The sequence below is a fragment of the Symphalangus syndactylus genome, chromosome 9, assembly GCF_028878055.3.
Source record: "Symphalangus syndactylus isolate Jambi chromosome 9, NHGRI_mSymSyn1-v2.1_pri, whole genome shotgun sequence".
Taxonomy (NCBI): Eukaryota; Metazoa; Chordata; class Mammalia; order Primates; family Hylobatidae; genus Symphalangus; species Symphalangus syndactylus.
This window is the reverse complement of record NC_072431.2, coordinates 56,352,576-56,366,929: the sequence shown is the minus strand read 5'-3', so window position 1 is coordinate 56,366,929 and position 14,354 is coordinate 56,352,576. Positions and strand designations below refer to the sequence as shown.

At 46.0% G+C, this 14,354-nt stretch overlaps 1 protein-coding gene across 1 annotated transcript in view; it reads left to right on the top strand.

The window, feature by feature from the left end:
• Window positions 1-8,267, top strand: part of OCM2 (oncomodulin 2) — a 31,625-nt gene extending 23,358 nt beyond the window's left edge. Inside the window, exons 2-5 of the mRNA XM_055292389.2 lie at window positions 2,814-2,881; window positions 4,388-4,520; window positions 5,806-5,915; window positions 7,969-8,267. Of these exons, the coding sequence (XP_055148364.1) occupies window positions 2,821-2,881; window positions 4,388-4,520; window positions 5,806-5,915; window positions 7,969-7,994 (330 nt within the window). The 5' untranslated portion in view covers window positions 2,814-2,820 and the 3' untranslated portion in view covers window positions 7,995-8,267. The remainder of the gene's footprint in view (window positions 1-2,813; window positions 2,882-4,387; window positions 4,521-5,805; window positions 5,916-7,968) is intronic.
• Window positions 8,268-14,354: the final 6,087 nt, after the last annotated feature.

Genomic DNA, 14,354 nt, shown 5'->3' with positions numbered 1-14,354 from the left:
GGAGGCTGAGGTGGAGGTTGTAGTGAGCTGAGATCACCTCTGCACTCCAGCCTGGGTGACAGAGCAAGACTCCATCTCAAAAAAAAAAAAAAGAAAAGAAAAAAGGAGATCGTGACAGATGCCACAACATGGATGAACCTTGAGGACATTATACTCAGTGAAATAAGCCAGTCTGAAAAAGACAAATACTATATGATTCCACTTATATGATGTCCCTAGATAAAGCAGTCAAACTCTTTTTTTTTTTTGTGTGTGGCAGAGTCTTGATCTGTCACCCAGGCTGCAGTGTAGTGGCGCAATCTCGGCTCACTGCAACCTCCGCCTCCCAGATTCAAGTGATTCTCCCGCCACAGCCCCCCGAGTGGCTGGGATTACAGGCTACCATGCCCAGCTAATTTTTGCATTCTTAGTAGAGATGGGGTTTCACCATGTTGGTCAGGCTGGTCTCGAACTCCTGACCTCGTGATTTGCCCGCCTCGGCCTCCCGAAGTGCTGGGACTACAGGCATGAGCCACTGTGCCCGGCCAGTAGTCAAATCTTAGAAGCAGAAAGTATAATGATGCTTACCAGGAGCTGAGAGGTGGGGGAACAGGGGAGTTGTGGCAGCTCAATGGATACAGTTTCCATTTTTCTTTCTAGCTGAATAAATTATAGAGATCTCTCGTTCAGTAATGCACCAAGAGTTAACAATATTGTACTATACATACACTTAAAAATGGTTAAGATTATATATTTTATGGAATGTGGTTTTTACCCAATAATTAAAAAGAAGAGTCTAGCATAGTGCTGGCCATATAAAGGCTCAATAAATGTTTGCTGAAAATTAAAAAAAAAAAAGGCCGAGCGCAGTGGTTCACACTTGTAATCCCAGTACTTTGGGAGGCTGAGGTGGGAGAATTACTCGAGCCCAGGAGTTCGAGACCAGCCTAGGCAACATGGCAAAACCCTGTCTCTCCAAAAAATATGTATATGAAAAAAATTAGCCAGGCATGGTGGTGTGTGCCTGTAGTACCAGCTACTTGGGAGACTGAGGTAGGAGCATCACTTGAGCCTGGGAGGTCAAGGCTGCAGTGAGCTGAGATCGTGCCACTGCACTCCAGCCTGGGCAACAGAGCAAGACCCTGTCACAACAGAAACAAAATCTTGAGGTATCTAGTCCTGGCGTCAGCCTCAGAATATTTGTTTCTTAACATGTTAGTTTTGGGGGTTGGGGATGCTGCTTTGATTTCCTCCTTTTTGCCTCTTGAGTGTGTGCAATTTATGGTATAGCTGGGAAATGTCAAAGTCAAGAGTTTTGTAGGAAAATCACGTCACTTAGGCCTGTCTCCTGTGCCGGACAAGTCCTGTGTGTGCACTTGGTGACAATGGCTTTGAGTCTGTCAACTCCAGATTGAGGTCAGCCTTACACACCCGTAGTTCCCAAAGCTGAAAACAGGCCTAACTCCAACGGTACCTGCTAACATCTGGGGAGCCTTTTCGGCTTACAGAGCACCCTGTATGTGTTTGTCTTAGTTCAGGCCACCATCTCTGCCTTACCAGGCATCTAGAACCTTCTCCACACTTTGCCAACAGGGTTCCTTTGCAGAATTGAAACCTTAGTTAAGGTTTATTGAGGTTTGTTTTTGTATTGTTTTGTTTTGTTTTTACAATTGGCTATTCCCACCCACATTCCCTTGAGACATAAATAGAAAAAAAAAGAGGTTTCATGAGTAAGACAAGACATTTGAGCTGCATCCACTTGATCCTTGAAAAGGAAATCTAAGAGGTTGTAACTGTCACTTTTTCTAGCCTATATAAGGTAGGTGAGTAAGGTAGCAAAAGCACTTCTGTTGTTTTGCTCCTTCAACTCTTTTTCCTGATTCTTCCTGGGGGGAAACCTAAAACGGTGAGTAACTGGTGGACCCATCAGACCCCAGACTCTTCTTCACTGCATGCATTCATATTAGGCTCAGGTGCTTAGACTCCTGTTTTCCCATGGCTCTGACACCTGGAAGGATTTTAATCTCTGGGAGATGGGCTTTTCATCCATCTGCTTCCCACCTTTCAGGACAGGTGGCATGCCTTCTTCCACAGAATGTCTGCAAGCATCCCAAACTGTATCCTTTCCCAGGTGGAATTTGCAACATTGCATCTCTCGGGCTGCTGTAGGAAAATGCCAGTGCATTTGTAACACAGTTTAGAGCTGCCTGTGTAAATGACTGATTATGTCAGTATAACTTTTACAAGAAAACAATTGAATCCTTCTTTGGGTCATTGTTTTTTTTTTTTTTTTTTTTCATGTTTGGCATATATTCAAAAGAAGGCTCTGAGACAAAAGGGCTGGGGTCTTTTTGGTATCTGGTTTTAATTCGAATATTCTGTCCCATCACTTAATACAAAACCATGCTTATCACATTTTAAAAATTCCAGACGGGCCTGGCTCAGTGGCTTATGCCTGTAATCCCAGCACTTTGTGAGGCCAAGGCAGGCAGATCACCTGAGGTCGGAGCTCGAGACCAGCCTGGCCAATATGGCGAAACCCCGCCTCTACTAAAAACACAAAAATTAGCCAGGCGTGGTAGTGCGCACCTGTAATCCCAGCTACTCAGAAGGCTGAGGCAGGAGAATCACTTGAGCCCAGGAGGCGGAGGTTGCATTGAGCCAAGATCATGCCACTGCACTCCAGCCTGGGTGACAGAGTGAGACTCCATCTCAATTAAAAAAAAAAATCTAGACACACATACAGTTACAGTGGGCCTGGGAAGATGTGTTTCCCCTGGATGTGCACGTTCCTGTTTGTGGCTTATCGCCTCTCCTTTATTCTGTGTGAGTAGGTAGAAAATGAGCATCACGGACGTGCTCAGTGCTGACGACATTGCAGCAGCGCTCCAGGAATGCCAAGGTAGAGGGGACGGGGGCAGGGCTGGGATTTCCTCGCAGCTTTGCACCTCCAGCGAGGCAACACAAAATCAAAATGTAGGCCTGGTGGCCAGACGCAGTGGCTCACACCTGTAATCCCAGCACTTTGGGAGGCTGAGGCGGGTGGATCACGAGGCCAGGAGTTTGAGACCAGCCTGGCCAAGATGGTGAAACCCCACCTCTACTAAAAATACAAAAAAAATAGCCGGGCGTGGTGGTGGGCACCTGTAATCCCAGCTACTCGGGAGGCTGAGGCAGAGAATTGCTTGAACCCAGGAGGAGGAGGTTGCAGTGAGCTGAGATCGTGCCACTGCACTCCAGCCTAGATGACAGAGCAAGACTCTGTCTCCAAATATATATATGCCAGGCATGGTGGCTCACATCTGTAATCCCAACACTTTTTGGAGGCCAAGGCGAGAGGACTGTTTGAGCCCAGGAGTTTGAGACCAGCCTGGGCAACATAGCAAGACTCCATCTCTACAACATAACAATAAAAATAAAAACTAGCAGGGCATGATGGCATGTGCCTGTGGTCCTAGCTACCTGGGAGACTGAGGTAGGAGGATCACTCAAGCCCAGGAGGTTGAGGCTGTGGTGAGCTATGATCACTACACTGCACTCCAGCCTGGACGGCAGAGTGAGACTCTGTCTCTAAATAAATAAATAAGAGCTTGGCTGGAAAATTCATGGAATCGGAGAAGAAAACTGCTATTTATTAGATAACTAAAATTATAGAGATCTGGGATCTAAGCACACGATTACACTTCCGTAAGACAAAACAAACCTACTAAACATGAAAGCAAGAAATCACTGAAGGGCCAGGTGTGGTGCTCACGCCTGTAATCCCGGCACTTTGGGAGGCCGAGGCTGGTACATCACTTGAGGTCAGGAGTTCAAGACCAACCTGGCCAGCATGGCAAAACCCTGTCTCTATTAAAAATACAAAAATGAGCTGGGCATGGGGGTGCACGCCTGTAATCCCAGCTACTCAGGAGGCTGAGGCAGGAGAATCAGTTGAACCTGGGAGGCAGAGGTTGCAGTGAGCCGAGATCACGCCACTGCACTCCAGCCTGGCGACAGAGTGAGACTCTGTCTCAAAAAAAAAAAAGAAAGAAATCTCCAAAGGCCATTTAGCCTATTGAAATCCAGTGATTGCATTTCCCCCTACCAATTAAACCAGGGATGTTGGGAGCTCGGCCACACAGCCTGTAAAGTGGGCCAGGGGGAGGGGGAGACACAGAGGAGAGGAGGAGGGAAAAGGGAAATGCACAAAACCAAGTGGAGGAGGGAAGACTGGGGCGGAGGGGACATGGGATGCCATCACAGAGCCATCAAGTCTTGGCTGTCCCCAAATCTTGGACCAGTTGAGCATTCCCATAGCTCAGGGATATTGTTGAAGTATTTTTAATCATCTGTGTTTTCAGTACCTTGGCCCCAATATAGAATGTGATCCAATGAGTGTCAGAATAACCAATTCTCTGTTCTTTAGACCCAGACACTTTTGAACCCCAAAAATTCTTCCAGACATCAGGCCTCTCCAAGATGTCAGCCAGTCAGGTGAAGGATGTTTTCCGGTTCATAGACAACGACCAGAGCGGGTACCTGGATGAAGAAGAGCTTAAGTAAGCTTTGTCCTCAGTTGATCTGGTACCTGGCACTGCTGGGTGGGCCTGGGGTGCAGTGGGGGCCAGGTTTCTCAGTATTTCTTCAATAGCCAGGCTTGGTGTTGGTCATTCAGCCAAGCATCGTTAAAGCAAAGGCCATGAGTCAGCAGACCGCACATGTACCCATGCAAAGGCCTCAACGTGGGCAGTGCAGACTGCAGGTGCAAAGATTCTTTTTTTTTTTTTTTTTTTTTTGAGACAAGGTCTCGCTCTGTCGCCCAGGCTGGAGTGCAGCGGGGTGATCTCAGCTCCCTGCAGCCACCGCCTTCCAAGTTCAAGTGATTCTCATGCCTCAGTCTCCCAAGTTGCTGGGATTACAGGTGCATGCCACCACATCCAGCTAATTTTCATGTTTTGAGTAGAGATGGAGTTTCACCATGTTGCCCAGGCTGGTCTCAAACTCCTGGCTTCAAGTGATCCTCCTACCTTGGCCTCCCAAAGTGCTGGGATTACAGGTGTGAGCCACCGCACCCAGCCCAAAGATTCTTTCATGTAAAGGATTTCCTTTGGCAAATGGACTTTAAAAAACTAAAAACTTGGCTAAGCGTGGTTGCTCATGCCTGTAATTCCAGCTACTCAGAAGACTGAAGCACAAGAATCACTTGAAATCAGGAGGCAGAGGTTGCAGTGAGCCCAGATCATGCAGCTGCGCTCCAGCCTGGGTGACAGAGAGAGACTCTGTCTCAAATAAATAAATAAATAAATAAAAATTAAAAATACTAAAAACTTAAAAATGGGCCAGGCACTGTGGCTCACACCTACAATCCCAGCCCTTTGGGAGGCTGAGGTGGGCGGATTGCTTGAGGGAGCACAAGAGTTCAAGACCAGTCTGGGCAATATGACAAAACCTTGTATCTACAAAAAAAAAAAAAATACAATTGTTAGTGGGGCATGGTGGGGGGCACCTGTAGTCCCAGCTACTCGGGAGGTTGAGGCAGGAGGATTGATTGAGCCCGGGAAGTTGAGGCTGCAGTGAGCCATGATGGTATCACTGCATTCCAGCCTGGGTGACAGAGCAAGATCCTGTCTCAAAAACAAAGAAAGAAACAAACAAAACCTTAAAAATGAAGTGCCCACCATTGGTTTCTACAGCTTAAGGAAACCTTTGCTTAGGAAAACTTAGACCTTGGCTAATTATTGCAGGTGCTGGAAACAGATGATTTGCTTAAAGGAAAAACAAAAGTGTAAACACAGAGACGCATGATCTTTTGGAAAATCCCCATGGATCTTTACTATCCTGTAGGTTTTTCCTCCAGAAGTTTGCGAGTGGTGCCAGAGAACTGACCGAGTCAGAAACCAAGTCCTTGATGGCTGCGGCGGATAATGATGGAGATGGAAAAATTGGAGCAGAGGGTATGTCCACACGTGTACATAGCATAAAACACTCTAGCTCAGGGAGCATCCGTGAGGGCTTGGGCTGTGAGATCAGACCAATGTGTCTTAAAATCTCCCTTTCTTAACCTTACCGAGCCTCAGTCTTCTCATCTGTAAAATGGGACTAAAGTAACGATGGAAATGATGTGTGTAAAAACCCTGGCATAATGCTCAGTAGGTACTATAGAAGCTGGTCGCACGGTCATTGTCTATGAGCTGCAAAATATCCTTCACCTGACTAGGGGACTAGCTAGCCACCTGGCCAATTATTTGCACCTGCCAACTGTAATGCACCTGCATACAGCGCGAGGTATTTCTACCAGTGGGGTCTGAACCTCTCAGAATAAGGGAGAGATTTACATCCTCAGACCAGGGTCCACTGGCATGCGTAGGAAGACCTCTTCGTCTTCAAGGGTTTAGACAAATATATTTTATTGGACATTAGCCCGCCAAGCGGATAATATTAAACAGAGAACAAATAAGCCAACCTCATTTATTGTGTCTTCTGAGGCAGAATCCTAGTTTTGAGCTTTAGACTACACTAGCGCAGCTGTAGGACTATTTTCACTTGATTGTGTCATGTTGCTAGCATGTTTTTTAACTACTTTGTGCCTGCCAACTCAGCAGAACGTATGGTGGTCCTTCTGGTGGTGCTAATTTGAAATTTAAAACTGCTACATTAGATGCTTATTAAAAAAAACCTGTTCAAAATTATACCACGATCGCTTACTACATGGGAGTTAATGCAGATAGATAGCTCATAAAAACGGATTAGGTAAGGGGGGATTGCCTTATTTAAACATGACCACTGGCTGGGCATGGTGGCTCAGGCCTATAATCCCAGCAGTTTTGGAGGCCAAGGTGGGCAAATCCCCTGAAGTCAGGAGTTCAAGACTAGACTGACCAACATGGTGAAACCCTATCTCTATTGAAAATATAAAAAATTAGCTAGGCATGGTGGTGGGCACCTGTAATCCCAGCTACTCAGGAAGCTGAGGCAGGAGAATCGCTTAAACCTGGGAGGCAGAGGTTGCAGTGAGCCAAGATGGCACCATTGCACTCCAGCCTGGGCAACAAGAGTGAAACTCTATCTCAAAAGAAAAAGATAAAGATAAACATAACCACGAAAGATTTCCAAATAAACAAAGCTTACCAATAAATATAAAGCAAGTCCTCAGTTTTTTATATCAATCTGTAACATCCATACCTTGTTATTATTACTATCATCCTTCTTTTGGTAACAGAAACTTTTGGAGTTTGGTTCAATGGAGGAAAGTCAGTTCAAAGTCCCACCCTATCAAATATATCCTAAAAATGCAATACCCAGCTACAGAATAGAGAAAGAAAACCTCCCCTTCCTGTCTGAAATTGACCAGACAAAAAGTTAAATGTTCACAGATGGTCACAGGTAATTACACTGAATTCATTAATTGTCAGGGAGAAATGATGGGCTTGACAAGTTCTAATTCAAAGGCCTCTATTGCAAAGCTGAAGATGTTTGTTAAATAAGATTATTCAGAGAAACGGAACCCTGTGGACTCCCTCGAGATATAGTCATTGATACCCAGGTTTTTCTTTCTTTCTTTTTTTTTTTTTTGAGATGGAGTCTGGCTCTCTCGCCCAGGCTGGAGTGCAATGGCGTGATTTCGGCTCACTGCAACCTCCGCCTCCCAGGTTCAAGTGATTCTCCTGCCTCAGCCTCCCAAGTAGCTGGGACTACAGGCGTGCACCACCATGCCCAGCTAAGTTTTGTATTTTTGGTAGAGACAGTGTTTCACCATTTTGGCCAGGATGGTTTCGATCTCATGACCTCATGATCCACCCGCCTCGGCCTCCCAAAATGCTGGGATTACAGGCGTGAGCCACTGCGCCCAGCCAGGTTTTCTTTCTTTTGTGCCCTCCAAGGGGGCCATGCCCATCATCTGACAATTTTCTTCGCTTCCTTCCCTCTTTGGAATTCTCATTGGCCACGGCATGTCTGTAAAGAACCAAGCCACTTCCACTGACTCTGTTCTCACCTCTTCTGTTCTAGAATTCCAGGAAATGGTGCATTCTTAAAAGCCCCAGTCTCTGGAGAAAAGAGAGAAAGGGATGATCACCTGGAAGGATTCCAAAGCCCTGGGAATGGGGAACCCCACATCCTACCCCTACCTAATTTGTAAATTTCCCCTGAAAACCTTCTGCAGTTTGCTCATTGTTTTAGCGAGGTCACGAGAGAGTCACTGATGAGTGTCTTGGTGGTGGGTATATGCCCTGACAACTTCTGTAAGCCCCCTTCCCCCAGCAGGCAATGCCTCTAAAAATCACCCAATAAAGACAGGCTTCTCATCATCTGCTGATGTGTGGGCGTGTTTTTCTTCTCAGCACGACACTCAAACAAGCTGGGACCAAGGGCTTTTTGTAGGGTTTCTGGTCCCATCAAGCTTGGAGCGGGCCATACTGGTGTTATGCTCGAGCCAACAAGGAAATCAGGTTTTGGAGGGTTTTTTTGGTTGTTTCTTTAAGGTCACAAATAAATGCCATTGTCATGCTAGGATTTTTCTCAGCAAATCTTCTGACACTGAAGTTAAAAGGAAGGGATTTTAGCCAGCATAAAGTCACTCTTTTTTTTTTTTTTGAGATAGAGTCTCACTCTGTCACCCAGGCTGGAGTGCAGTGGCTCAGTCTTGGCTAACTGCAACCTCTGCCTTCCGAGTTCAAGCTGTTGTCCCGCCTCAGCCTCCCAAGTAGCTGGGATTACAGGCACACACCACCACGCCCAGCTAATTTTTGTATTTTTAGTAGAGATGGGGTTTCACCATGTTGGCCAGGCCGGTCTCAAACTCCTGACCTCAAGTGATCTGCCCACCTTGGCCTCCCAAAGTGCTGGGATTACAGGCGTGAGCCACTGCGCCCAGCCAGTCACTCTTACTGGTGTGCTTTCTGCCATGTGTTAGAAAACCACTTTGCTTTTAATTAAAAGCAAAAGGTACAAGACAAAACAGAATACGTGTCTGTAGTGGTCTGGAAAGCTCAGGAGAGACTTGGGATTCCAGGTTAGTACAAACGGACCCATTTCGTCTTATTTATTTATTTTGAGCAAAGGTCCAGCTCTGTCACCCAGGCTGGAGTGCAGTGGCACGATCTCAGCTCACTGCAACCTCTGCCTCCTGGACTCAAACCATCCTCCCACCTCAGCTTCCTGAGTAGCTGGGACTATAGGCATGCACCACCACACCCGGCTAACTTTTGTATTTTTGGTAGAGGTGAGGTTTTGCTATGTTTTTTAGGCTGATCTGAACTCCTGGGCTCAAGCGATCCTCCCACCTCAGCCTCCCAAAGTGTTGGGATAACAGACGTGAGCCACTGCACCCGGCCTTATTTTTTATTGTGTATTTATTAGAGATGGTGGGGGAGGGTCTCGCTCTATTGCCCAGGTTGGTTTGGAGCAGCTGGTCTCAAGCCATGCTCCCACTTCAGCCTCCCAAAGTGCTGGGATTGCAAGTGTGAGCCACCACAGACCCATTTTCAAGTCCTTTTCTTCTTCTTTTTCTTGAGACAGTCTCACTCTGTCACCCAGGCTGGAGTGCAGTGGCGTGATCTCAGCTCACTGCAACCTCCACCTTCTGGGTTCAAGCGATGCTCCTGCCTCAGCCTCCTGAGTAGCTGGGATTACAGGTGCCCGCCACCACATGTAGCTAATTTTGTATTTTTAAAGACTGGATTTCACCATGTTGGCCAGGCTGGTCTTGAACTCCTGATCTCAGGTGATCCGCCCGCCTAGGCCTCCCAAAGGATTCCAACCCAATCTTAGCCACCATACCCAGCCATCTTCTTCTTCGAGAAACAAGCTCTCAAAAAAAAAAAAAAAAAAAAAAAAGAGAGAGAGAGAGAAGCTCTCAGAGAGGCTCACCTACTCTCACCCAATCCTCTGACACCTCCCCCTTCTCTTTCTCAGCCACTGGTTTCCTGGCTCTAAGGCGATTCACCTGAGCCCAATACACCTGGCCTTGCCTTCGGTTTGAGGTGAGCCTCCGGGGTTCTGTTACAGAGCTGTCATTAGGGCTGGGCAGTCTTAGGCCAGGAAATTCTCACCAGGCTGGTTTCCAGGTGGCACATTAAAGCTCTTCTCTCGGGCTAACCCTGCAAGTTGAGGACTCCTGGGAACAACTGAGGCATTTTCTGGAGAGCTGTGTAAAAGCTCACACTTTTTACCAAACCCTCCAGCTCACAAGAGGCCTTGGGGCTCTGCCAGATTGCTTCTGGCACACTAACTAGCTTAGTGGCTTTTGAAACTCTGTTTTCTGAGGGTCATGTTAAACGCAGTTCCTCAAAGTATGGGGAACATAGTAGTAGGGAGCCTCAAGATGACTTTAGGGGGACAGGGACAAATTTTTTTTTTTCACAGTATCACTCTCAGCATAGTGACTTTTGTTTTGTTTCTTGAGACAGAGTCTCACTGTGTTGCCCAGGCTGGAGTGCAGTAGCTTGCTGCAACCTCCGCCTCCTGGGTTCAAGTGATTCTGCTGCCTCAGCCTCCTGAGTAGCTGGGATTACAGGCATGCACCACCACGCCCAGCTAAGCTTTGTATTTTTAGTAGAGAAGGGGTTTCACCATGTTGGCCAGGCTGGTCTCGAACTCCTGACCTCAGGTGATCTGCCCACCTCAGCCTCCCAAAGTGCTGGGATTACAGGTGTGAGCCACCACACCTGGCTGAGCCTTGATTCTTAAAACAATCCACATTTTCCTTCACCACCACACCATACACCGGTATTCTGCTCTGCTATTTTCTTTTCACTCCACCGACCATCCCCAGCTAAGGATTCTTTATCTCATCAACAGTTCTAAATGGGTGATTCTGTCGTTCCATGGGGCTTCTTACCACCATAGACACCTCAAAGAAACAACGTGGGTGATAACGCTTTTTAAATCACAGTTGTGAGTTTTTCATGGACCAAGAACTCCATTACCCACTGGAGCTGCCAAGACAACCTCACCCTAATCTAGGTTAAGAGCATGGATTTCTCTCTCTCTTTTTTTTATTAGAGATGGGGGGGGGGTCTCACTATGTTGACCAGCATGGTCTTGAACTCCTGGCCTGAAGCAGTCCTCCCACCTCGGCCTCTGAAAGTGCTGGGATTACAGGCATGAGCTATATGCCTGGCCTAATTTCTCTTATTTCTTTTCTGTCAACCAGGAGGGCACCTGAATAGGAAAAACGACTAAAGGGGTTATATGAAGCCACCAGGGAACACTACGTCATTAAGTCTTACATAGCAAGACCCATCTCTACAAAAACAAATTCGTGCCCAAAGAGGTTTACTCATATTCATAGGTGGAATTAAACACCCCAAGAGCATTCCCCAAATACAAACACCACAATTAAAAACTGGTGTGAGTAAAGACAAGCCTGTTAGGATTGGATTAGGTCAAGACTATTAGGCCTGACTGTCTTAGGGAAAATGCTTAGATGTATACAAAGGGATAAATAGCCAGAAATTTTCTTCTTTTTTTTTTTTTTTCTTTTTTTGAGTCAGAGTCTCGCTCTGTTGCCCAGACTGGAGTGCAGTGGCACAATCTCAGCTCATGCAACCTCCACCTCCCAGGTTCAAGCAATCTCTTGCCTCAGCTTCCTGAGAGCTGAGATTACAGGTGTACACCACCATGCCCAGCTAATTTTTGTATTTTTTGTAGACACAGGGTTTTGCCATCTTGGCCAGGCTGGTCTCAAACTCCTGGCCTCAAGTGATCCACCCGCCTTGATCTCCCAAAGTGCTGGGATTATAGGCACGAACCACTGCACCTGGCTGGATTTTCTATAGGTAGAATTTTAGTTGGTTATTCATAAATTTTATTCATTCTACTGTTTCAAAAGTACAATTCTAATGGACAATTATTTTTGTCCATTTCAAATAACAGTACACTACTTTTTCATTCTTCCAACCCAGTCTTAGGGACTTCATTTCAGAGTCTCTGTCAACAGACAATAAGCGGCAATAATGAAGCACTATCTCTATTTAACACCCAAGAAGTGTGAGGTGGTACACTTACATGAAACCTAATAATCTCGTCTTTACTCATACCGAAGTTTAATTATGTTATTTGGATTCTGGGTATGCTCTGGTGGGGTTGAGGGGGGATTTATTCCACCTGTGCATACAAGTAAAACTCTCTGGGGATTAGACAAAACTTTTTTTAGAGATGAAGTCTTGCTATGTTGCCCAGGCTGGAGTGTGGTGATGCAATCACAGCTCACTGCAGCCTCCAATTCCTGAGCTCAAGTGATTCTCCTGCCTTAGCCTCTCAAGTAGCTGGGACTACAGGTGGTCACCACTGCACCTAGCTAATTTTTGTATTTTTTGTAGAGACAGGGTCTTGCTGTGTTGCCAGGGGTGGTCTGGAACTCCTAGCCTCAAGTGATCCTCCCACCTGAGCCTCCCAAAGTGCAGGGATCACAGGCATGAACCACCATGGCTGGCCTCTTTGCACATTTGAGCATATTCATTAATTAGCACTTTCTGATTTAGTTGTTATTTTTCCAAGTTTGCATTTTGTTAAAAAAAAATAGCATTTCCAAGTCTTTGATGGGAAGTATAATTTGAAAATAATTTTTTTAAGTTACCTGAGTTTAGTCATTACATAAATTTCATACAAATTTCCTATTCCACATGTATCTCACAATAAAAAGAATGAAAGGAGATGCAGTAAAATTTTAATACTAGTTATCACCAGCTGGGAGGATTACAGAACAGTGAGATAAGACTGGAGCCTTTATAAACGTGCAGCATGGGCCAGGTGCGGGGGCTCATGCCTGGAGTCCCAGCACTTTGGGAGCCCGAGGTGGGCGGATCACCTGAGGTCAGGAGTTCAAGACCACCCTGGCCAACATGGTGAAACCCCATCTCTACTGAAAGTACAAAAATTAGCCAGGCGTGGTGGCAGACGCCTGTAATTCCAGCTACTTGGGAGGCTGAGGCAGGAGAATCGCTTGAACCCAGGAGGTGGTGGTTGCAGCGAGCTGAGATCACACCACTGTGCTCCAGCCTGGGTGACAGAGAGAGATTCCATCTCAAAAATAAATAAATAAATAAATAGAAATAAAATAAAATGCAGCATGGTAACTGGAGAAAATGAAGGAAAAAAATTAAAATTTAAAAAGACCAGTCTGGACAACATAGGGAGACCATGTCTCTACAAAAAAACTTAAAAATTAGCTGGATGTGGTAGCATGCACCTGTGGTCCCAGCTATTCGGGAGGCTGAGGTGGGAGGATCCCTTGAGCCTAGAAGTTGAGGCCACAGTGAGCCATGATCATGCCACTACACTCCAATCTGGGTGACAGAGCGAGACCCTGTCTCAAAAATAAATTAATAAAATAAATAAAAAGAGATGCAGAGTTTGCCCAATTATTATCACTAAACCAAAGTAGTAATAAATTCTTTTTTTTTTTTTTGAGACAGAGTCTCGCTCTGTTGCCCCCAAGCTGGAGTGCAGTGGCATGATCTTGGCTCACTGCAACCTCTACCTCCCGGGTTCAAGTGATCTTCCCACCTCAGTTTCCCAAGTAGCTGGGATTATAAGTGCCCGCCACCATGCCCAGCTAATTTTTGTATTGTTACTTGAGATGGGGTTTCACCATGTTGGCCAGGCTGGTCTCAAACTCCCAACCTCAGGTGATCAACCCACCTCAGCCTCCCAAAGTGCTGGGATTACAGGCATGAGCCACTGCAGGCCCAAAGTAATAATAAATTCTGATTTCAAAAAAGTCTTTCATGCCAAGAGTGTGTCCCACACTCAAATTAATGAAAGCTTGGCATGCTATTCTGTTCCCCAAATTTCTGTTCATTGTTTGACTCATTTGTATGTATTTTCATGTACTGAAGGAGAATGTTAAATATAACATACCCAAAATGAAATCAAAACTCTAGAAAAAATTGTAACAATCCAGAAAAGGGATTGACAAACATATAACCAACTTTATCTTCGTGCTTCCCTTCTCAATTTTTACCTAATTTGTAGATGACCAGAGGTCTACCTCAAGAGAGCTTATTCTCAGCACCAAAATGATGTATGTTGACTTTGTTGTTGTTGAGACAGAGTTTCGCTTTTGTTGCCCAGGCCAGAGTGCAATGGTACAACCTCGGCTCACCGCAACTGCCGCCTCCCCAGTTCACACGATTCTCCTGCCTCAGCCTCCCGAGTAGCTGGGATTACAGGCATGTGCCACCACGCCTGGCTAATTTTGTATTTTTAGTAGAGACAGGGTTTCATCATGTTGGTCAGGCTGGTCTCGAACTCCCAACCTCAGGTGATCTGCCCACCTTGGCCTCCCAAAGTGCTGGGATTACAGGTATGAGCCACCGCGCCCGGCCATATATTGACTTTGAAATGAAAGTCTACAGCTAGGTGCGGTGCCTCATACCTGTAATCCCAACACT